Raw genomic sequence first — 23,309 nt, 5'->3', positions numbered from 1 at the left:
GCTCATCCAGACAGGGAAGAATTGCAGTATCTGTGAACTAGCTCTTCACTCATGCTCTCACTGAATATGGAGAACATGTATTCAACTACCTGCAAACAAACTCTAGTCCAAGAAGGTATAAATCCATAATCAGGATTGTGAAAACATCTGAATAATGAATAAATAGGAGAAAGATGACAACTTATGCCAAGGAGAAACAGGCAAATATTTTCACTACCTTTTTATTCATCTTCCATTAATTGGCATTTTCCACTAAGGTAGAATGTGAGGCTGGAGTGTCAAATATCATGGAACTGAGATTTGGGATGTCCGAGTAGCAGTGATTTTGGGGACAGGCAGTTGAACTAAGTCTGTCAGAGCTGCTCTGGCAGCATCAGTCTGGTGCTGTAGGATGGGATGGAGCTGCACTGAAGCACTGTATGAGGAAGTTTTCATAGCACCTGCCCACGGTCTGCTTGGCTACATCCCACACACATCTCAGGCTTTCACACGTAGCTTTTGTGGGCCTGCAGTTCTTCCAAGCAGATATGAATGATAGAGGGAACTGAGAATTTCCTCAGAGAGCAGCAAGTTAATTAATGGCTCCAAAGCACATCATTATAGCAATGAGCTGATACATTAGAAATCACTTCCAACCAGTGAATGAAGGTCATATCCATGTGCTATGGACCTTGCATGTAGTCCACAGTTTTCCCCATCCTCAGTGAACATGGTACATCCTTAACTGAATTTAGAATTCAGAGAAGCTGCACTCCTGAAGCATTTGAAATAAACCCTGCACCTACTGCATGTCTGAGCTGTGTATCTAAATAGGTTCTGGTGAGGCCTCTAGGGCTTTGGAGAAGCCTTTTGAAATGGCTGTGAGTCATATACTACTTAATCATTTAGGTACTGATGTGGATTGTCTGTTTGTGAGTTCTCCCCTTTTTTTCTGTAAGTTTAGTTGGCTTTTTTGAGGAAAGACAAGTGTTGGCTTTGCTGTGAGATGTAACTGGTCTGCCTGTTGAAACTGAGCTGTTCGTCCTTGTGTCTGTATCACTGAGAATCACCAGCAAGCACCTCTTGTGGCAATGGAAGTGCTTTCCATTTCAGACAGGAAGTCATGAGGTGTTATCAGGGAGACTGCGAGAGGAAAGGGAAAAGAAAAGGGGAAACTTGTCCTAATTTACACTGGATTGATTCATCATTGACTTCACTAGTTTAACTGCATCATCCTCCGGCTCAGCTGTTGCTTGTGGCTGAAGGAGTTTGGGAGGATACAGGCATCACTTCGCCTTTCAATAGTTGTATTTCATTCTGCTTCATTTATGATATTTTCACTGGAAATAAATTTATTTCCATAGTGTAGACTTTGTTTAACAATTGTTAATTTTATAGTTGCTCTGAATCCTGTAGAGAATAGCAATCCACCTAAAATCTGAGGTGACTTAAAAATTCCACTAATGAGCAGTTGTCTTCCTTTAACCAGTGCAGCTAGAACTTCCAGACACTTTTGAGACCTAATATATCATGGTGACTAATTCTACTTAATCCAAATAAAAGTAGACTCCTTTTGTAAAGCTAAAGTGGATTTGGAAGTGTTCCTGAAATGTGAGAAGGAATAGATCAAACTAAAATATAGATTTCTGGATGAGGTAAGCTGAACTGGGAACATGCACTGTTAGACCTTCGGGACCTCTTTACCTTTTATCTTTGATTTGAATCCATCTCATCTTTCTAGCAGTCTTTGATTTCCCAAGTGAATTAAAGTTCCAAATGTCATGTATCTGAGGACTGGCATAAAAGGCGGTTTAAAAGGTCTTATTTTGGAGCAGTAGGAACCACATGCATCCAGCATTGAACAGCTCCCACATGCTGCAGCTTCATTTAATTGCTGAAATCAGAGATGTTGGGAATGGATTTCATCTGAAAGTCTGATCTCCTAAACTGAAAGGCACAGGACAACATTCGCTCATCCCCTGGAGATACTGCCAGAAGTCTGTCTCTGATTAGCAATGTTAATGGAGTATTAACATAAGCCACGCCAGCAAGGGAAACTGTAGAACACATTATCATCAGGAGAGCCAGCTGTGTAAAGGCGTGTAAAGATGATGATAAATGTAGTTTGTGGCTTGGGGAGCTGGTTGCTGAACTGCTCCATCCCCTAATCCAGAAGGAACGGAGTGCGGATGGACACGCCAGCCTGCTGTTCTCTGTGCCATTGTACCAAAGAGGGATGGAGCAGGGAACGAGCAGAACAGATGTTACCTTCATAGGAAAAGAGAGATGAAGGGGCTGAGTCAAGACTTTTGCTGTCACAGGTTGAATACTTTTGGCTCAGCTCCATCTTTCAGCTGTTTAGGATCTTGCTTTTTGCAACCCCTGTGGAAGATTCATTCAGGGTCTAAATATTGTGATGTCTATGATTTCCACTCTAAACATCTCCAGAGATACTTTGCACTATTTGTTCTTGTTTTGTGGGTTTTTTCCCCCCTTTTGACTCAGAGTGTGTGAATAGGCTGGTCTGAGAGCAAGGCTCAGAGATGTTGTAAAGCTACTAATTTCCTTTATTGCCTTGGATCCTTCATTGTTAAATATTGGCCATACAAGTCCTACAAATCCTCACACACTTGCTCCACCACATCCTTCATGATGTCAATACTTTTTTCTCTTGTGCTTGAAATCCAGAACCTTCAAGTAAGCAAACCCAGTACATCAGAACCATAAATTGTGGTGCTTTCTGCTTTGAGGCAGGGAGAGAGAAGTGAGCTCTAGATCAGTAACACACAGAGCTCGGGAGTAAAATATTTGTGCTTCAATGTGACAAGACCAACAGGCCCTTTGCAAGACAGTGCTAAATCCTGCTGACATGAGCTTGTTTGCTTAGTTTCCTAGTGGAGCCACACATTTCACCCATTGACCTTTTTGACATTTTCCTGGTTTCTCTCCTGCAGGAGCACTTCAGCAGTGAAGTGCCATACTCTGCTGAACAAACTTGGCATCTCATCAAGCTGACTTATTTGGTATGTATTTACACTTGTAGACTTTAGTACTCTCCTGGCAATTGAGCTTCCTTCCTGCCTACATAAATATGATTTCATTATTAGCTTTGTTTAGTTGTCATTCTGCATCTGCATGTTTTCCTTTCCAAAATTGCCAAAGAGAATTGCAGGTGTTGATCTCGATTTGCACCCAAAGTATCTCAAACTCTACCCCACCTGCCAACTCTAATAATGAACAGGACTCTTGACCTTCTGCCTAAAACAATCCATAAAAACTCATCCCAGTAATTTTTTACATTGAGAAGCCAGTAACTTCTGTTAGAGCTGTGGCCTGTGGTTTTGTTTGTTTATACTTAGATGAAAGTATTGGGTTTCTCTCAAAGGTACTTTTCTGTCTTTTCCCTCTTGTACTTAGATCTGCAATGTTTACTCAAAACATGGTCTAAGCCAGAGAAGTTGCCTTTGCACAAAGGGCCCCAAAGTACGTGAGATTCGTCCTGTTTAAGTTCCTGTGAAGTGCAGGAGAACGTGTTATGAGCATGACCTGGACAGGAAATAAAGTCCTTATTCCCACCATAAATGCCGTATAGTTTAGCAGGTCAGATGAGAGATCTCATACAATTGCTCATAACATTGTATTAGCCCTCCAAGGGTGTTAGCAATCCCAGCTCCCAACGATAGTAGTGGTTGGTCACGTTGATCAGGCTTTCTGGAGGCAGGTGATGACTTCCAAAATGTCTCCTAGGATGACAGGATAACTTCCATTTAGGGGAAAATGAAGAGCCAGTGGTTGGATCTCCACTTTCTTTTGCACTCTATGCACTGCTTGGCTGTTTCTAGTCCAGGCACTGCCAAGGCAGCTGGCTTTGGCACCTCAACAAAGAGGCAGATGAACTGCAAGCACACAGTTTTCCACAGTTCTGGGTTAAACCAGCTGCTGTGCCATTAGAAAGGAAGGAGGCAGTTTCTGCACAACTTCTGGACAATTCCTGTTTACTGGAAACTAATCATAAGGCTCCCCTAAGCCCCATCATTTTCATTCATGAAACCTTTTCTGGTTGGAAAAAGATATATTTGTATGTACTGGACTGAGAATGCACCGAAGTTGTGCTAATGGCAGAGGTCTGTACATGCATTATCTTCTGCTGGTCTTACATGTCATGGACCTGTAGTTCTCTCTAGGGAATCTCAAAGTCAAAGGAGAGCAGTAGGGAGTGTGGCATCCACTGCATGTTCAGCCTTCATGGGCAAAAGTACTGCAGATGACTGTCACTTGGAATGACCATTCTAGATTTTCTTGCAAGCTTGTGCAATGTTCTTGCAGAGGAAAAAAATTTCTGCACATTTCTTGGAATTAATTTCTTCTTCAATTCTCAAAACCATGTTTGAATTAAAGTAATTTTCTTCTCTTCTAGAAAAAAAAAAAACAATCACACTTTACCAGATGGGGACCTGGCTCTGTAGTGGAGAAGCTGCTGGAATGAGGGTAGATTTGTTTTTTTCCTGGGTGGGGGCCAACAGGAAAGGTTTCATGAGATGGAAGAGAGCTGAAGAAAGAAAGTGAAAGCAACCAGTCAGCTTGGTCGCTGCAATCTTTGATCTCTGGCTGTCTGCAAACAGCATCACAGCTCTGTGATTAGATGTACATACTCATTATGTGCTGTACTCTCCAAGTAGGCATTGTACATACAGCACAACATATTCTGCTTCCTTCTGCCCAAATATCTTTTTTCATCTATATTGCATTAAGACCTTGAGGCCTATCATCAGTGAGAGAAAAAATACAATTTTCTTATTGTACAATGCATTTCATTCCCAGCTGCTGTATTAAATTTATTCCTATTTGAAGTGGTGTCTGTGAGTATAAATCATTTAAGTTTATATGTTTTTGTTGCTGTGGCAACTGTTTGACTAATTGAATTCCAAAGTGTCTCTCTCTATTTTAGAGCTATGATAAAGGGCACATATATTCTTAGCAGCAGGAGCCTGAAATGAGGAGGGGGGACTGGCAGCCCTGTCAAAATGACATGTCCTCAATCTCCTGTGCACAGGCTTGCCAGTGGCACCTTTGGCAATTGGTTCGGAGGAGAGCAAGGACTGAGGAGGAGCCAAAGCTACCTGTGAGCTTTCCTGCAAGTACCATACTCAGAAATGTTGTTCAAGCCCTTAGCAGGATGGAGAAGGCATGGAAAGACTGAGGCATTGGGAAGGTTGTGTTTTATCTCTGTGTCTATTTCACTCATCATTCACCTGTTCTCAGTGGACCTGAAGCACTGCTGTGCTTCATGGTTATAAACCAGCCCAGGTTATAGTAGCTCCCATCTACCTTCCATGGGGACTTTGTGTGACCTCCTGGGGCTTGTCTACCAGCTGAGGTCATGCATATGTCCCTAAGAGATTTCTTTTCCTGTCAGTTTTTAGCAGGAAAAGGCTCCTGAGGGCTATGGCAGAGGACTGGGGAATACAGGGCTATCCTGAATCTCCCTGAGGAAACTTGCAGGGACAATTTTTACCCTGCTTTGACTCATTTTTTTTCCAGATGCAAAGCAGAGGTAGATGTCCTCCTAGACTGTGGCAGAAGGGCAGAAACATTAAAACTTAACTCTTTACAAAGGAATTGTCCCAGGAGGATGAAAAGAGCAATTCCCTTGCAAACAGAAAGTTCCAGGTGGGAACCAACCCACTTGTGCTATTCCCAGCTTGTTCTGGCCACTCCTGTTAGCCTGGAGAGGGCTCCTTTTTTTCTGTTAATTATGTAGGTGTTTATTACGGCCACAAAATGTTAATAGAAAGCCTAATGGAAATCATGCTGGCTAATGAGAAGCTCCTGAATACCTGCTGCTTTTCTCTGGGAGTAACAAAAGCCACAATTGAACAGGAAATAATTTCCCCTGCTCTGCCCTGTGCTTTTACCTTGTGATTACATCGTGCCATTAACCTTTCGTCTGGCTCTCTCTGCAACCTGGGGGAAGGCCAGGACCTCTCCCTTCCCTCTACCCAGAGGGCATGCAGGGGTCTGCTTGCCTTTCCTGTTTTCTAAAGGGTAATCTGTGAAGGGTTTTATGGAGTTCAAAAAGGTTACAGGGAGCCCTGAGCAGATCCAGTCCTTCTATCGCCCACCTTCCCATAGGGATGCTGTCTGGTCCAGGGCATGTGCCTATAGCCTGACAGCCTGCTGACAGGCAGCCTCAGCTGCTGTTTACTTTTGTGTGGTTTTATTCCCAGCCCATGAGATGCCCCACCAGCTCCTGTAAGCTCCTGTAATCCTTACCCTGGACAGGCAAAGGCAAACTGCAACAGGTACCGGGAGGGGGCAGATCAAGGTGCCTCCTAGGGAAGTTGGTAAAACTGTGACTTTTTTTTCCTCTATTTTATTTTTAATTAATTTCAAAAGGTCTTTATCTCATAAACACCTTATATAAATAATAAAAGGGAACCCTGTCCATCAGAGTGCCTGGTCAAAGCTAATGTGGCAAATCATCCACTGCTGGTTTTTTATTCTTATGTAGAGAAAGGAAAGGGAGCCGTGCTTGATGAGTGGTGAGGATGAAGCCTGGTTTATGAGCTCAGAAAGCAGCAGGAATGAACAGCTAGTGCAACATTTACAGGGAGAAAAGTGAGCTCCTGTTATCAAGAGCAGGAGTAGACAGAAGAATGGTGGGTTGGAGTAGGGGGTACATCTGTGTGCACAGGGTAGGGAGGGGTGTCACACTGGGACACTGCTGGTGAGAGGGTGGGTGTGTGCTGGATTGGAGGTGGGATGTGTAGAATTCTAGGAAAAAGGGTAGATTTGGCTATGACCAAAGTATACTTTTGTGTTCATCCATGTGAGGAGAGCAGACACCTCTAACTTCCACAAGGGAGAAAAGGTGTCCCTTAGGGAAAAAAAAAAACCCCAAACCAACCAAACAAACAAAAAAGACCAAACTCAAGAGGCAAAATCCATTGGAGATACTGGAAAGCTGCATGGTTGAAACTGTGAATGAAATAAGAGAGTTTGTTCACCAGGCAATATGGGAACACCCAGTTGGGACCAAGTTGCACAATTTTTCCCTTGTGGGCAGAAATTGTATGCTTCTGTCTTTGCCTGCCAAAAATAATAGTAGAAAAAAAAGTGATCTTACTGCTGCAGGAAGAGCCAAACATTTCCCTCGTGGGCTGTCTTAAAGAACAGTTGTGAAAACATCAGATTTCATTGTAAAGGTGGGATTTCTCAACGGTGAGGAGCTGCAAATGAGGCATGTTGCAGGGTCCATATGGAGTTGCTGGTAGGAACTCAACACCAGGCTCTTGGAAGCATTTCAGAAGAGACTTTCGGGAAACAGCAGAAAAGCAGTTCAAAAGACTGGCTCTCAGTGATACATAATGCTGTAAAAATAGCATCTGAGCATCTTCTGTTACCTGGGCAATGGTATCCAGATCCTGTTCAGTGATATCTCTGGCATCCATTCTCCCTGCCTTGACTTTAACGTGTTGTGCAGATTATTTTATGATCAATAAATATCCAGGCAGACACTGTGAAATTCCAATCAGAAAAATTTACAACATTAAGGCAGATATTGTATAGCAGGGTATAAATAAATAGAAATTGTCAGTCAAATTTCTGGCATCTGGAGTCTGGTGTCAGTTGCAGTAAATTAAGTGTTACTTCACAAATCATTTTTATGGTTTTACCCAGTAAGTGTATTTGTGCAAAAGGGTTTTTTTTTCAGCTTGCAATGGTAAATATCCTCTGATTCCTGTGATTTCATCAAGCCAGTCTCAGGAGCTAAGGGGAAGCAAGTGACAGCAGTGGATTTTGCCATAATCCTGAGTGTTGTTTCCAGCCCCAAGATTTACTCGGGGAAGTTGAGTTTAGGTGCTGAGCAACCCAAGCAACAACAAACCAACAACACAACAGAGAAATGACTGGATCCTTTTAAGCCAAGGGGAAATTTCTGAGCCATGGGAGGGTTGCTTGATATAATGATGCAGAGACCCACTGACAGAGAGGAGGAAGAGGATGGACTTCTGTTATCTCTACTAGAATGAAGTGAGCTGTGGTTGGTGAAGGCTGTACCTGGACGTAGGTGGGAAAAATTAATCAGGTCAGTAGTGAGACCCTCATTTACTGCAGTTAGGACAACATTTTGCCTACAGATTATTACTTTTCTTAACAACTGTTACACGTGCTGACCTGACCACCACAACACAATTCCTAAAACATCATGTGGAGGTTTCTGCACTGTTGTGATAACTGAAAACTGCATAAATTTTGTGTCAGACTCCCATGAATTAAAGCTGAATATTCAGCAAGGAAGAAAAAGGAGAGGAGGACCTGCTAGTGGTAGTTTTGTACTTTATTTGAGAAGAGAGAGCTACATAAACTATGTCAGGAGGGTACAGGTCTACACACAGTTTCATCAATCAATAAATGGAATTGTTAACATAACACTGAGGATATGATACTTTGAAGAAGACATAGACACATGACCAAGGAATATTTACAGCTCTAACATACAATATATTTATATTTGAGAGAGAGATTCGTGTGCATCTGTGCACACAGATACCACTGTGTCCACGCGGTGCACGCACGCGCACACGTAAATAGGTATAAAAGGCTTTAAAAAAAACCTTACGTAATTCAAGAAATGAGTCTGCCTGTCATTTGCAGCAACTGACTATTTTCAAGGTGGAAATGGGTCCAGTCTGTGGTGGTCTGGAGTGGAGGTTTGGGTTTGAAATCTCTGTTCTCCAACGGTCGTTGGCTGAACCTGAAGCAGGTGTGTGGTGTGTGGAACGCTGTGGTGGGGTGGTGGGAGGGGGTGTGTGAGGTGAATGAAAGGGAGGGCAGCAGAGAGAGATGGGAAAGAGGGGATGTACAGCCTCTGGGGCTGGGGCAGTAACAAGGAGATGAAAAAAATGACCTTTGGTGATGCCATTAAATCATCCTTTATACTAAACATAAATTATTGACACAGTTTTAAAAAAATAATTTTCTGTTTCATTTCAAGGCTGGGGAGAGAGGAAGGGACAAAGTAGGGCAGGAAGGAAGGGAAGGTCTGGGGAGGGTAAATACCTCAGCACTTTAACAGGCCCCTTGACCTCGCTGCAAATCCTTAATTTAAAAAGTCTTCCTGTAAGTTTGACTAACACTGTATCAGTCATCCCCTTCCAGGGTAGCAATGTGCTTGATGCACATGATGTGGCGGGTAGAGGAGAAGCAGGGACGCTACCTTGGCCAATACTCAGATAAGAGTTCCTTATCCTCTGAGTTGGAGCCAGTGGAGGTGGAATGGGCATGCAGAGATCACGACCTCCCTGCTCTCACCAGGTTCTCCTGGTAACCTGGTTTGTTCCCAGCTCGGGAAAATGGTGAGTTTTGATTTGGAGAAGGGGAGACTGCAGGATGGAAAAGGTTGAGAACCATCAACTCAGTTGCAAAATGGCAAATAGGATTCAAAAGATGCAAAAGAAGTCCCAAACTAAGAAAATAGGGATTGGTGTCTCATGTAAAAAGAAGTCTGCCAAAAAAAAAAAAATCAATTCAGCAAACATCACATCATCAGAGGATTTGTTTTCTGCTCATGCAGACTTCCCATGACATTAACTGAGATTAAAATAAGCTGTTTTAAATAATAGTAACAACAAAAATGTCATCAAAATATCTTTCCTCTGAGATGTAGCCCCATCCTCCTCTCGGTACCAGCTCGCCTACCAGAGTGAGCTGTGGAGCAGCACCTTGTGGAGGCCAAGCCTGAGTGCAGCACTGAAGGGCAGTTCAGCTGGGGGGAGGAGAAGTTTCCTGGAAATTAAGTCTACCCTCGCAGATTTCTGGAAGCTGCATGTTTCTTCTTGAGGCAGGAGTGCCAGCACAGGAAATCAGAGTGATTTTTCTGCCAACGCCATCACACTGCCACACAAGCCACTGATGGACAATACTGCTTCAACACACGTCCTGAAGAAATTACCAGAGGCAAGTGCACAGTTTTTGTGCCCTCAATCTTTACCTGGAAAAACTTTGCCTCCTTGCCTGACCCAGAAAAGTTGGAGGGAGCTGCAACACTCTTGGAAAGCTAAATATTGCTGATCATTTGCCTGCCCAAAAATAATTCCTTTCTGTTGAAATAGCTTATGTAAAACAGCACTTCATTAAGACAGGGTGGGGGAGGGGGAGGTAATTTAGTATAGTTATTTATTAATTTTTGTTCTGCTGTAAGCCTATCTATGCAAAGCTCTCATGCAAAAAATTGCCTTTCAGTTTAGCTAAAAATGTAATGGACACTTCTGGGAAAAAAAAAAAAAAAGAAAAGAAAAGAAAAGAAAGCCAATTTTCCTTCACACAAGGAATTGGCTGGTTGTGGGGGCAGAGCAGGGGGAGTGAGGGGAACTAAAACAATCTAGCCTGCTTGTACTGTAACCAGAGCTGTCAGAGAGCAAAATAAATGTGGTTAAAATTATGACATTTATGGGGTTTGAAACAGAGAATTTGGGCCCAGGAGAAGCCCAGTAGGGCTGAGGGTTTGGAGGAACTTTCAGGACTCATTTAGATGAGCACACTTCATTTTGTAGTGACTCCTTCCTCACAAACATAGTTCTTCCCCAACCAGGGCTGTCCTCTGCTTCACCACAGTTCACATCTGACTTTCAGTACCCCCATGATCACTGATCCTTCACTGGGAATCAAGTCCTTGTCCATTTCCTTCCTTTCCCTGTGTCCCATTGGGCTTCTTTTCTCCCTCCTCTTAGCACCATTTGTTCTCTAATTCCCTCATTAAATAATCTTTGCCACCCCCTGCAAGCTCATCCTTTCTGACTTCCAGATGGCCCTAAGCATCAGAAGTCCGGCATTAATTCCTTATTTTTGGTACTGTTACTTACAAGTTTTGAGGCCTTGTGTCTTAGGCACTTCCCAGTCCTCACTGTCTCCGAGTGTCCATCCACGTCCCATTGTAGTAACTGCCAGTCACAGCTGGGGAGTATGTGGGAGGTGGGATACAGAGGAAACTGCTTCTAGAAAGCAGCATATGTTGAGTGGGGAGAACAGCCCAACTTTCTGGCCCACTTTTCTGGTTGTTCTTCCTCATACTAAATTTTTCAGGGATGTAATGAGCCTGCATGCTCCTGCCCAACAAATTCTCACCACGATGAACAGGTCCAGGAGATGTCCGACCTTAATTTGAGGATATATCTTCCTTAATATCATTCGGGAAAATGTGGGATGAAATCCCAAGTATGCAGGTGGAACAAGCTGAATACCAAAATGCCTGCCATTTTTGCTATGTGACATATAACTGCTTCTCCATTTGGAGACTTGTCTTTTGATGCCTGCTCTTCCCTGCATGGCTCTTCATCTTTGTCTGACTCTTCAAGGCCAAGTTGGAGCAATCTGGTCAGGTGGAACATGTCCCTGCCCATGGCAAGGGGGGCAGAACGAGGTGATCTTTAAGGTCCCTTCCAGCCCAAACCATTCTATGATTCTATGATTCTGACAACTCTCCACTACACAGTAATGTGGCTTTTTCTGTGGCTTGATGTGAAAATAACTTTTAGGGGCCTGAGTGTCCTTTATATGTCCCTAACTTGCAATTTTTCAAGAAATTTTTCTGTTTACCCTTTACCAGCATTTACCCTAAATGTAATTGATGGCCAAAAATGAATCACATGATGCTTCCAATAACATAAATACTCTGTTTCTGAAGGGCTATCAGTATAGTAGCTCTCCATTTGTCAAACTGTCCCAATGGATGAGAAGACAGGAACAATCCAAATTAGAGATGGAGTCTGCATAAGTAGAACACTAGTCCAGAAAGAAGTGGGGCAGTGAATTTAATTCTGAAGGAAAAATGGTCCTCTCTCTGGAATTGGAATTACTGTTTTGTGTTTTAAACTATCCTTCCTCCAACATTTGAAAACAAGATACCAGATAATGATTTCACACTAGAAAAAAGAATGGGATAAAAGAACGAAGGGTGAGACAGCAGTGCCCTGACCAGTGTGGGCATGATTCCTTCAAAAGTTGAATTCTTTCTTCGAAAGTAGAGTTCCTTCTTTTAAAGCGGAGTTCCTCCTCCAGCGATGCCCGAAACGCCGGGCCGGGAGAGGCGCGGGAGGTGCCGCTGTCCGCGGTGCTGATCCGCAGGGACGCGGCTACGACGTCTGCCCGTCTGCTAAAATCTCCATTTTACCGAGAGATTTTTTTATTATTAATCTTAGGAAGGGAATTTTTATTATTATTATTGTTTAAGTCTTAATGTGAACACTATTAGTGCCAAATAGTCTTTGTATTAAAAAAAAAAAAAAAAAAGAAAAAAGAAAGAAAGGACACACCAGGCACTTGCTACTGAAAGGTGGTGGGCTATAAAGCTGTTGATCATCCAGCAGGATCTCTCTCTTCCTCTCCCAAATCTGCCTCTTAATTTCACTTTTCGGGAAGGCCATAAGCCAGGATTTGTTCTGTATTAGCAGAAGGAGAAAAAGGAAATTAAAAGTGAGAGGAAGTTTGTAGGATACAGAGCTGCTCTTGTCCTGATGGCCAATGTTCTTGGTTGCCAGGGTAAATATTCTGATTCCAGCAGTGAATTTTCTTGTTTTATAAACCAACCACTGTCTTTTCTGATGTAATGTTTGTTGATTTTTCCTTGTAGCATTTCTCTTTCTCTCTCCTACCATTCTATTCCCAACATCGTAGTGACCTTCAGTGCCTCTCAGTATCTAGAGCCTTTAGTGATCTCAAAGTTGTGGTTGTTCAATGCCTTCAAGGTTTAGCTTGGTGTTGCACAAGAAGGTTTAGTTACACAGGAACAATTCAGTCTCTTGCTGATTTCTATTGTTTCAATCTAGCTACATAAGAATGAGGCTGGACTCAAACAAGTCACAGCCAGAATCAATCCCAAACATCTCTCCAGCAATCAGAACAACCTGCTGGGAGCTGAGTAACAGCTGAATTCTTGGTGAGAGAAATTATAGACATAAAAACAAAATCAAATATACTCCTTGTGCTCATTCAACAATTCAAGGCATATTTATAGGTACTGCTGTACGGCATCTTAAATATCAGAGTTTAAAAAGAAAATGGATCTCTCCTGTTGGGAAAAATAATTTTTCTGTTCTGTTACTTTCACTATCTTTGCCCCTGGTGAAAAAGTGAGAGAAAGACACCAAATTACACACCCATTCAGCCCCTGTCATCACTTCTTTGGGCTGTTTGGATAGTTCTGAGAGGGATTTGTGAAGATAAAGAGATCTGAAGGCCATCTCAAAGTCATTGTTCAGAACTGGAGTAGGAACAGGACAGCTGGGCAGGAATTTGCTCACAAAAAGCTGGGGATTTCTTTCTCTATGAAGCTGTCAAGGGCCAACTATGTGAACAGATGAATTTACAGTCTAGGTCCTAGTTGAATCCCTTCCTTAGACTGGTCCACTGTATTCTCCTTCCTCTGCACCCAAGTCTTGATGTCACTGGAAGAAAAAGCTGAAAAGAAATTTTACCACTGATGAAAATATTCCACCAGAAATATATATCCAGGGAGATATTTCCACCTTATTTTTTTACTTTTACTTTCAAGAAGACAAAATGCTTGAGAATTTTTTTAGATTTTAAGAGGAAGAATGTTCTCCCAAAAAGCTCACAGGAACATTGAAAAATGAATCTGCATTCATTATAGAGAGGTGAGGCAGAGAGCGTACAGCCACCAAGGCCTGTGCTCTTAATGGTCTGTGAGAAAAAGCACTGAGCAGCTAATATTATTTGTCTTGGGAACTGTAGTCAGACCTTGGGTGGGAACCAAGCTAAATCAGCAAACTTGCTGTTGGTCCAGGATCAGAATGTGCTAAAACTCCTCTATCACATGCCTGAGACTCGAGTGCTGTGTAATCTCTGTGGCACAGACATCTAGGAACCTCTGTGGATAGCAGATGGCTGCTGAATGGTGAAAGCAGATGACAGATTCTGGGCAGTGCAAAACCAGAAGACCTCAAATTCTGGTAACAAAAGTCAGTTCTTGAGGTTAAATCAAACCAGTCACCTGAGCAGGAGGGAGGTACTCGGCATTACACAAAGCCAACACACTACCAGACACGGGAGGGCTCTTGTAAAAAGCTCCACCTCCCTTCTTCTCCCCAACACACATACACACAGCACTGCCACACACAGTAAAAAATATCAAGGTTATGTGTTTCCTGAAATATGGTTGGCTGAATAAATACACTTACAGAGAACTCTTTGTAAAGCAATAGCAGAATGAGTAACAGTGCATCGCTATCATGGGAAATAAAAAGAAAAGTAACCCAACTGCAATTCAGCCAGAATCATTCCAAACCCCAAAGGTTGGCCTCTTTTTTTTTTTCTTTAATGTGTCTGACATTTTATGGCATCAATAATGCAAACAAAGAGGAAATCATATTTGCAGAACACTAATGCACGGATGTCTAAAGTGAAATACAATACTGATTACTTTTTAAATGAAGCCACCAGGTTTTGATGTGCTGTGGTGGTTAAATTGGTCCATCAAATTTCTTCCAAAGCAAATTCCAGTCCAAAGTAAGTGCTTGACCTTTTCTATAACCTTGGATAGCCTTTTCAGCTGTATTATGATTGGGGGTAATAAATGTTAGTTTGAAGGAATCTTCCTGTTGGGTCAGATTGCAGAAATGCCACAACTCCTTCTGAAGACGAAAGGAAACTACAGCCATGTCCCCTCTAGGCAGTCCTAAGCCTACCTAAGCTGTGGGTGAGAGGATGGGTGGGCTCTGAAAGAGGTTTCTAGAAGTCCTGTTGAGATTTTGCCCTTAGGATTAGCGGTGGATCTGTTCGATACCTGATAGCCTGTCTCTTGTCTAGAACCACCTACAAATGCCTGCAGAGCAATGACAGTATGAAAATAAGTGTGAGAATAAGAAGGTGTGACAAAAACACACAAAGAAAGAAACCTACCCTTCTGCTTCAATTTTTTTTGTTTTAGATGCTAGTGTTTTTTTCACAAAGTGTATCTCAGAGATGCATCTTAATAACCACAGAGAGGATCTTCTCTACTCACATAAATGTGAAGAAGCTTCTGTGCTCCTGCCTGGGACATTTCACTCCTTCCCCTACTCCTACATAAAAGACAAAAGGACTTGAGGTCTGGTCTATGCTTCCAACTTGTCAACAGGAGCATTCAGTTCAAGTGCAAAGGGACTTCTTTTGCAATGTCCTCTGACTTGCATTGAGTTAACTGTGTGAACTTCTTTAATTCATGAAGTTTTGGTTTGATAAACAGTGTTGATAGTGGCCTGTGGGCGGGTGGATAGGATTGGATGCCACTATCTCACATCAGCTGGGAGTTTGTCTGCCATTTAGTCCTAGATCACATCTGATCAGAGCATTGTGTGTGGGGATTATATGTCTTGGTGTTAATCAGTGCAAGCAGCTAATTGCCACCGGTTAGCTAGTGCCTTTTAATTAGGACTGTGTTGCTGGGTGGATACCTGAAGGGAGCTGTTTGTCACTAGCAAAAATTTTAGCCTTGTGATGTAAACCTCTTTGGGGAATTAAAAAAAAAAAATTAGGCTGGAGCTACTGTCACTTTAGCATGGTGGAAAATCAGTTTCAGCAGAACTGGCCTGGATGAGGTTAGAGTCATGCTTTGCTGGGGTCAAAAATGATAGTGGCTGCTCCCCGACCCTTCCTCCTGTGCAGAAGGGTGGGACACTGTGGGCTTCAGCTGGGATTTACAGGAGATACCCCACATGCATTACAATGAGCTTTGCTGTAAAATTCACTGCACAGAGGTTAATCTAGATGTCAACACTGCCTGACAGCAGTGAAATTACTCCGGGGCAGTGCTCCTTCTGAAGTCTTAATATAACAGTCAATTCCATCCTGCCTGCAGGAAATGAAAGTTTTCTGCTTTGTGTGCGGAATCATCCGGCGCCAATTTTCTCACTGTTTGAAGTCCAAACTGTTTGTGGTCTTGGGATTCACCTCACATTAAGACTTTCACTTCATTTAAAAACTCTCCTAGTCAAGTCCTGAGAACTGCAAGGACAGGAGCTGTACAGGGAGAAAAAGAAGAGGGCATGGGGGGAGAAATCTTATCTCACTTACCACGTCAAAATCAAACACCTCCACCAGCTCTCTGTGCTCTGTAAAGGGAGTGAATGAAGAAACTCAGCTATCTGAGTATCAAGCAGCAAAGACTGAGGAGCTGGAAGCGAGCAGAGAGCGAGAGAAAACGTGCAAGACATTTGGACCTCCCAGAGCTGTGATTTTCTTTAGAGGTATTTCAGTCCTTCCCTGCTGGGACCTTGTCCTAAGCAGCCAGTAGTTCAGAAGTTAAACTCTTCCTCAGAACAACTGTTCCAGTTTTCAGCTGTGGGATCAGTCGCTTGTGCTGGGTGGCAGATCAGTTCCTATGGAGGACTCCTGACAGTGTGAGGAAGCGATGGTTAGATTTTTTGTGCCTCCTTTCCCCTTGGAGAGATGCTAAAATTGTGGGACTAGCAGAAGGGAGAAGGAACTCATGGTCATTCCTTTAGTCTGAAAACAGCTGTCAGATTGAGTCTGTGAGAAACTGAAGGCATTGAGATGAAACCAACCTACCAGCTCACTTAACCCTTGAAGAAAGCTGGAATATTTTGTCCTTCCTTCTCTTTGGTCTCTGATCTCTTTCCTCAGTTCAGTTTTTCAAAGTTTCAAGCAATAGGAGTCCAATCACTTCTCTCAGGGAGCTGTTTCATGGCTCAGTGGTGTACTGGAAAGGAATAAGAGGCACAGGAGAGATGGAATGCTCCTGCATTCCTCTCAGAGCAGTGACTGACGTCTCTGCCTGTGTCATTTATGACACTGCCAGCCAGAACAGATGTTTTTAAAACACCTATTTTTTCAGGCTTGAAACTTAATATCCCTGCTTGCAAGGAGAGGGGGAAAGGGAAAAGAACTTTTAGGACTTAGCACCTACTTAAATATAAAATGGGTACTGACACAAGAGTCGCATTGGTGCAGAAGTGGAGAAGGTACCTTAGAGCTAAGCAAGTCTGTGCACTCCTGGAATGCAGTGCTGAGAGGGAAAATGTCTCTTTTTCTATTTTTGGTATTCATTTGGAGACAGCAGTGTTGTGACAAGGCTCCATGATCTCAACATCCATCAGAAAGCCACTGCATGTGAATGGAGAACAAGCCTTTTGGGATGTGCCAAGACATGCCTGTGCCTGTGAGTCCCATAGCAAAAGAGCCAACCCTGTTGATGCTCAGAGCTTTCCAGCTGTCAGAGGAGCTATCACAGCATGATATCACAGCCAGGATCTCATTTATTCCCCTTGCTTATCCTCATCATTGACTTACAACCAGAGAACACCTAGAGCTGTAAAAAACATTGGGTATGAGCCATGGCTTTAGTAGTTCAGCTGAATCCTGGCCAGAACAGGAAAAGATGTAGATACTTCCTGAGGAGGGAGGAAATGATAAAGATTAAAAAAACTTCTTAAGATGACATCCTGAACACAATATTGTCTCCACACAGAGTGGCACATGAATGCCACCTGATCAAGTGTTTAGAGCTACCTCTGGGTTTGGGGGGTTGTGGTGATCCACGTCTGCATTCTTCAACCCATATCCTGAACTCAAGGAAACCTATACATTTGAGTTCTGGGAAATAAGAGCCTTTCACGTGAAAGGAAACAGCTCATATAGTGTTATACTTCTGTCTGTGCCCCTGAAAAAGCATAACTTTTCAGACCTTCTTTAGTTGCATTTTCTTGCAGGGAAAAACAAACAAACAAACAAAACCAGAAAAGCAAAAACCCTAGTGATTTGGTTTTCCACCTGCACAAATGGTCCCTTGATTTTATTGGTTTCTGCCTCCTTTTTAAACCAGTATTTGTCCAGTGTTATAGCTAACTTTTCCTGGAGCTCCAGCACATTGCTATTTTCATTTGGTTTTGCTTGTACCCACTGTGCTACTTAAAATTCTACACCACACTCCCCAAATCTGTCTCGATTTCCCAACCCAAGATACTCACTTGCCTTCTAAAACTCGCCTTTCCCTTTTCTTGGCTCTTTTATTTCCCCACTTATTTTCTCACCTTGTTCCACCCACTCCTGGGGACAAGCAAACAGCTCAAAGGTAATGATGTCTCCCAAGCAAGCAGCCTCTCTGAAGACATTCCAGAGTTTCCACATTTTTCTGTGTAGCACAGTTTCCAGAGTCACCTGTCTGCAATTCAACACCCTCCAGATCCAAGGACAGGTCTGAAATGATGCAGCTCAGACTTTTTCTCCCCCAAACACGTGCATTGAGGAACATTTAAAAAGACCAGATGGGCAAGTTTTCAGGAGACAGGATGGACTTTCAGTCTGACTGATCATTTTATGTCTTCCCTTTGCTACATTTCAGTTTTTGTCTTGCAACCTGACAGACTGGAGTGGAAGGACAAGTAACTGCTGGAGAAGACAAGACAGGTCACTGATGAGGCCCTGGGGCTGGAGCCACATTTACTCCCCACAGTTTGCAGCCCTTGTACACAATTTCCATTCGTACCATGCACCAATATAGCACCTTCACCTCCAAGAAAGCATCATTGCAATGACACCCTTGGGTGACTGAGTTGGTGCAATCAATTCTAATTTTGGGGGAGCAGGGCACAGCTGGAACAGGGAAGACCCCATGGCCCCTTATCAGCTGTATTCAGACTAGTGTTCCTTCCAGCTCCCTGTCACAAGCCCCTTGAGAAAACTGCAGATGGAAGAGGCTGGGTGGTGGGAATGTCTGCTGGATGTGATGGGAATTAGGCCTGGCTTGCCCCAGAGCTGCGTGAGACTTATTGAGGTTCTCTGGCAGCAGGAATAGCTCTCTGCTCTTAGTACAGGCAAGGCATTGGGAAGTATCTCTCCTAGAAATAGAGACGAAGCATGAACTCATTTCTCTTTGACTCTAAACACTCAGATGTTGGTACTCTGTGAGAGTTTCCCCCAAACTCTGCTCTTCTTCCTCCCCTCACACACACAGTGGGGCCACCCCAGAGCCCATTTTCCTACAGAGAAGATCAGCATCACCCATGCTGATGGGCAGCTCCACTTCTGGTCCAGGAAAGGTACTTCTGGAAATGAGGTCTCAGAGTGTTCATTAGGAATGCAGCACAGCTGCTTTCCCTCTTCCCATCCAAAACTGTCATGCCAAAAAGGGAGGCAGCACTTTTCATCATGTCTTTGAACACAAAACCATCTCCTCCTTCCCCTTAAGAAACCTCCATCCAGCACTGACAGGCCAAGGGGCCTAGAGCAGCAACAGGGCAGATGTCACACCGCAGAACTGCAGCTTATCCAGCTCTTCTGAGTAATTGTTCACAATTAACCTTGACAAAAGGACCTTTTTCCAAGGCAGTTATTGCACATGGTGGGGCTAGCAGTAAAGCAGGCAGGCTTCACATCTGAGCCACTTCACATCTTCTGGGGACCCATGAACTTCCCTCACAGACCAGCTATTCCTAAACATGCAGCACCAAGGCTCGGTGTCACGCCCGGCTCCTGAGCTCACCTCGCTGCTGTGACTGTACAGAGAGATGGTGAAGGGACAGGTGATGGTGCTGGGGAGCAGGGGAAGGAGGAAAGAGGGAAGGGAGGATGTAGCTGCTATGCAGAATGGTGACAAGGGAATCTCATCCACCTGGAACAGTGTGTCTGTAGGTGATTTGATAGTGTAAAAGCCTGTGACATCGGCCAAAAAAGAAATGAGAGCATGACAGCGAGAGAGAGGGGTGGATAAAATTGTGGCCTTGCACAATCTGATGTATTGCCTGGGAGCCACAAGAGCCAGAAGCCACTTGGAGTAAGAGACAGGCAGCCCCGGGAAAGGGTTTTCTTTTGGAGATGCTGCCACTGTTTAGTGGCACTCTGTCCAGCCTCCACTGGCATGAGTCTGTCCCACTAGTCCAGATCTCTCTAATATGCAGAGGAAGGTTATGTCCTTACTCACACATGGTTACTGCCTCCCATCATGTCCCACTTCAGGCTTCTACTGCTCATTAAACAAGCACAGAATATACCCTTGGCCACTGTTGCCACCACAATCGTCCTTGTAGCAATACCCCCTGCCTCTGTCTAAAACCATAAGTCAGGTCATGCAAGAGCCATGGGTGAGAGTTATAGACTGCCAGGAAACATGGGTAATGAGGAAAGGATGCAAAATCTTCTTTTCCAATGCAAGACATAAGCAGAGTCACCTATCTCCCCTTTCATCCTAGCCATGAATACTGCTCTGGCCATGGGGAAGGAGCCAAGATCCCTTCTCCGTCTCCTTTTCCCCATCTGCATTCCCTTCCAGGAAAGTGCCACGTCCAAGCAGGCTATTTTTGTGCTGGCAGTTATCGCCTTCTCAAAATTGCCTTGACAATGCCTGTGCCACCCGCTCCCTGCCTCCTGAGAGCAGCTGCCAAGCTGAGGTTCCCCCTTGTCCTCCATTAGCCACATGAAAAAAAGACCCAGAAAGGTTTTATATTCTCGGCCCAGTCTGGACAGGCAGGATGCAATGTCTGACTCAGTGTTTCCCCAGGTCGGGATCGTTTCCCGCTCCAGGGAGATGGGCAGTAGGGAGGATGCTGCTGTTTCTCCCTCGCTGTCCCCACCACCCCCTGTTGCTGCCTGTCAGGTCTTTCTCCTCATTGAGATGCAAGGCTGGCCGCTGTGGCCATCCGCTGAGCCGTCTGCTCCTGAAGGCACCTTCCCCTCCTTCCCCCCTCCTCCCGGGGCTGCCTGTGGAGCTATTCTTCAGCCTCTGCATTTCACAACAGCTCAAAGGCAGATGCATCAATCCTTTCAGGGGATGGGGACGTGAGGAGAATGGCAAGGGAGCTGCAGGCAGGTGTTGGTAGGTTCCCAGCCATCTCACAAGCCTTGTCCCCCTCCCTGTCCCCCCCGCTGGCTTGTGCCTGAGGCTTGGACTGAGGCATGGGGCAGGAACAGGGAAGGGAAGAGGATAGGGAGGAAGAGCACTGGCATATGCTGACCCTATAGACATGCCCAGCTGGGTTCCAGGCATGTTCCCAGCTGTCTGTATCCTGTAGCCTTAGAAAGGGGAGCAGAGATCCAACTCTGCTCGCTAAAGGTTCACACCAGGGACCAATTTGGCCTTGGTGCAGACAGCTGAGGGAGGGGGAACAACTCCATGGTTGTTAGCAACCACGAAGGGTGGGGAGGAGTGAGGTTGTTCCTCCCAAAGTGATCGCCTGCGCTGGATGCACTGAATGCACTGGGCAAACAGCACTCCTGTCTCACACACTGGAATGGGTTGGGGATGAGTCAGGACTGGGCCTCCAGGACCCCCCACCCAACTCCTGTGCGCAGCCGCTTTGGTCCCGCTGCTCTCCCAGCACTGGCAGCAGCTGGCACGGGGCAGAGGGAGGGCTGGGCCAGGCAAACTTGCAGTCTGCGGGAGGGCAGCTGGTTCCCGGTGTGTGTTTTACCCGTAGGTGTCACAATCCTTTGACTGTGTGTTCGAAAGCCTTGAGTCTATACATTTAAGAATCAGCAAATTAGAAAAATTGTCCTGAAATGTTGGAGGGAGGAAAAAGGCAGGAAGGCAGAGAGGGACAGGGAGGGCCTGAGAGGAAGGGATAGAAGGGGTTGGTAAAAGAGAGTTCACGCAGGGGCACTGCCCTGGCTTTGCGCCCATCACCTGTGGGCTGGAAAGGAGGGAGGGAGGCAAGGACGAAAAGGGACGACTGATTTCACACATTCAGTGCATATCATACAACCAGGGCAAGGCTTTCTTCCTGGGGCTCCTACCCAGGATGGCATTGCTGCCATAGCCAGTCTAGAGCCCTGCCCAGCAGCCCGAACCATACTCACAGCAGGGTTACAATTCACTGCTTCATTGCTCGGGGGAAAGATACCTTCTCCTTTCTTTCTGTCTTTTTTTTTTTTAATTATATATATCTTTTTAAGTACTTTTTCTCCCTTTTTTGTTTCTTTTTTTTTTTTATAGTCTTACAATTTTCTGTAACAGCAGCTTCTTTCTGTATTGGTGTAGAAGTTATATATAGAGAGATATCTATAAATATATATAAGCCAAACTGCCTTACAGGTTGTTGTTCTCTGGGATTTTTGTTGGTTTGCTTTTTGTTTTTCTTTTTTTGTTTTTTTTCAGTGTTGTATGTGTAGCAGGCACTTGAGTTTATATGAAGATGTTTGCTTGGGAGCTGAGGGGCAAAGGACTTGGGAGGGGGAGAGGGAAGGAAGGATGGAAGGAAGGAGCAGGGACTTCCAACAAGTGGCCACTGCTAGCCAAGGATGTCCAGGTAGATTGGTGTGGCCTTGCCCAGAGCATGAAGGATCTTGTAGATCTCCTTGATGTTGAGCCGTTGCTGAGGTTCTCTCTGCCAGCAGCCCAACATGATGTCGTAAACCTCCTTGGGGCAGACTCGAGGCCTTTCCAAAACTCGACCTTGGGTAATGCACTCAATTACCTAAAAAAAAAGAAAAAAAATAGACATTGAACACCAGCTGGGCAGTTTCTGGACCACCTCCTGTCCCAGCTACTGCTTGGTTGATGTGGTACCATTTAGTGAATGGGAGCACTGAGAAGCCAAGAGGTCTGCAGATCCTCAATGTTCACCTGTTTGTGTGTTGTTAATTATAATTTTGCAGTGAAAAGTTTTTCTTCAGCTGGAGTTTTTTCAGATCTCAAAAACCTCCTCCATCTGACACCTACCAACCTCAATGCGCTCTCCAAACAGGAGTTCACATACAAATGAAATGGAATTTTAACTTATGATGTCAGTTTTTCCTGCTAAATGAAGAAGGAAAAAAGTCTTAAAATCCCCAAAGTAAAGTAATATTTTGCACAGCTGAAATTATATTTTTCTTGCCTGAAAACCAAGAGTCCTTTCCATTGCAAAGCCCAGGAGAGTTTTACAAGGAAGAATTAGAGCATCTTTTCCTGTATACTTCTCCAAGGGCAGCTTTGCCTCATTTTTACATAGAAAAGCAACTAAAAGAATAAAATTTCATATCAAATCGCATCTGTGATGGAGAAAAAAATTTGCAGTGCTATCACTCTATTTTGGGTCAGGCCAGTGCTGCTAATAAGAAAAATGTGAGCTCTTGGATAACATCGAAGTCTCTCTAGAAGGATGCCATTGGAAAGAACTCCCCTAAGTATTTGTTTGTGTTTTGTTTACAGGATGCATGCAAAGGGAAGGGATGATTTGTCAGAGAGCTGCTATTACCGTCTGCCCTCCTTGGCTGGGGTTGATGAGTCCCAGCATTGCAGTCTGCGAGTGACCTGCCACACTCTGCAGATAAACACCAGTCCCAAGCAGTGTGCTGAGGGGAGCCACCCAGCAAGGGGTGTTTGGAATTTATCATTTATG

The 23,309-nt window shown here is 44.2% G+C and overlaps 1 protein-coding gene and 1 long non-coding RNA gene across 3 annotated transcripts in view; one reads left to right on the top strand and one right to left on the bottom strand.

The window, feature by feature from the left end:
- LOC135420992 (uncharacterized) overlaps window positions 1-3,002 on the top strand; it is a 73,756-nt gene extending 70,754 nt beyond the window's left edge. The window contains exon 10 of the long non-coding RNA XR_010433807.1: window positions 2,934-3,002. This is a non-coding gene — a long non-coding RNA (uncharacterized LOC135420992). The remainder of the gene's footprint in view (window positions 1-2,933) is intronic.
- Window positions 3,003-8,302: 5,300 nt separating this feature from the next.
- The window catches only part of NTRK3 (neurotrophic receptor tyrosine kinase 3), a 222,978-nt gene continuing 207,971 nt past the window's right edge, over window positions 8,303-23,309 (bottom strand). For both annotated transcript variants that reach the window (XM_064669020.1, XM_064669021.1), the window contains one exon: window positions 8,303-22,403. In XM_064669020.1, the coding sequence (XP_064525090.1) occupies window positions 22,218-22,403 (186 nt within the window). In that variant the 3' untranslated portion in view covers window positions 8,303-22,217. The remainder of the gene's footprint in view (window positions 22,404-23,309) is intronic.

This window comes from Pseudopipra pipra, chromosome 12 (genome assembly GCF_036250125.1).
Source record: "Pseudopipra pipra isolate bDixPip1 chromosome 12, bDixPip1.hap1, whole genome shotgun sequence".
Classification (NCBI taxonomy): Eukaryota; Metazoa; Chordata; class Aves; order Passeriformes; family Pipridae; genus Pseudopipra; species Pseudopipra pipra.
The sequence above is the reverse complement of the archived record's forward strand: the minus strand, read 5'-3'. Positions and strand labels throughout refer to the sequence as shown.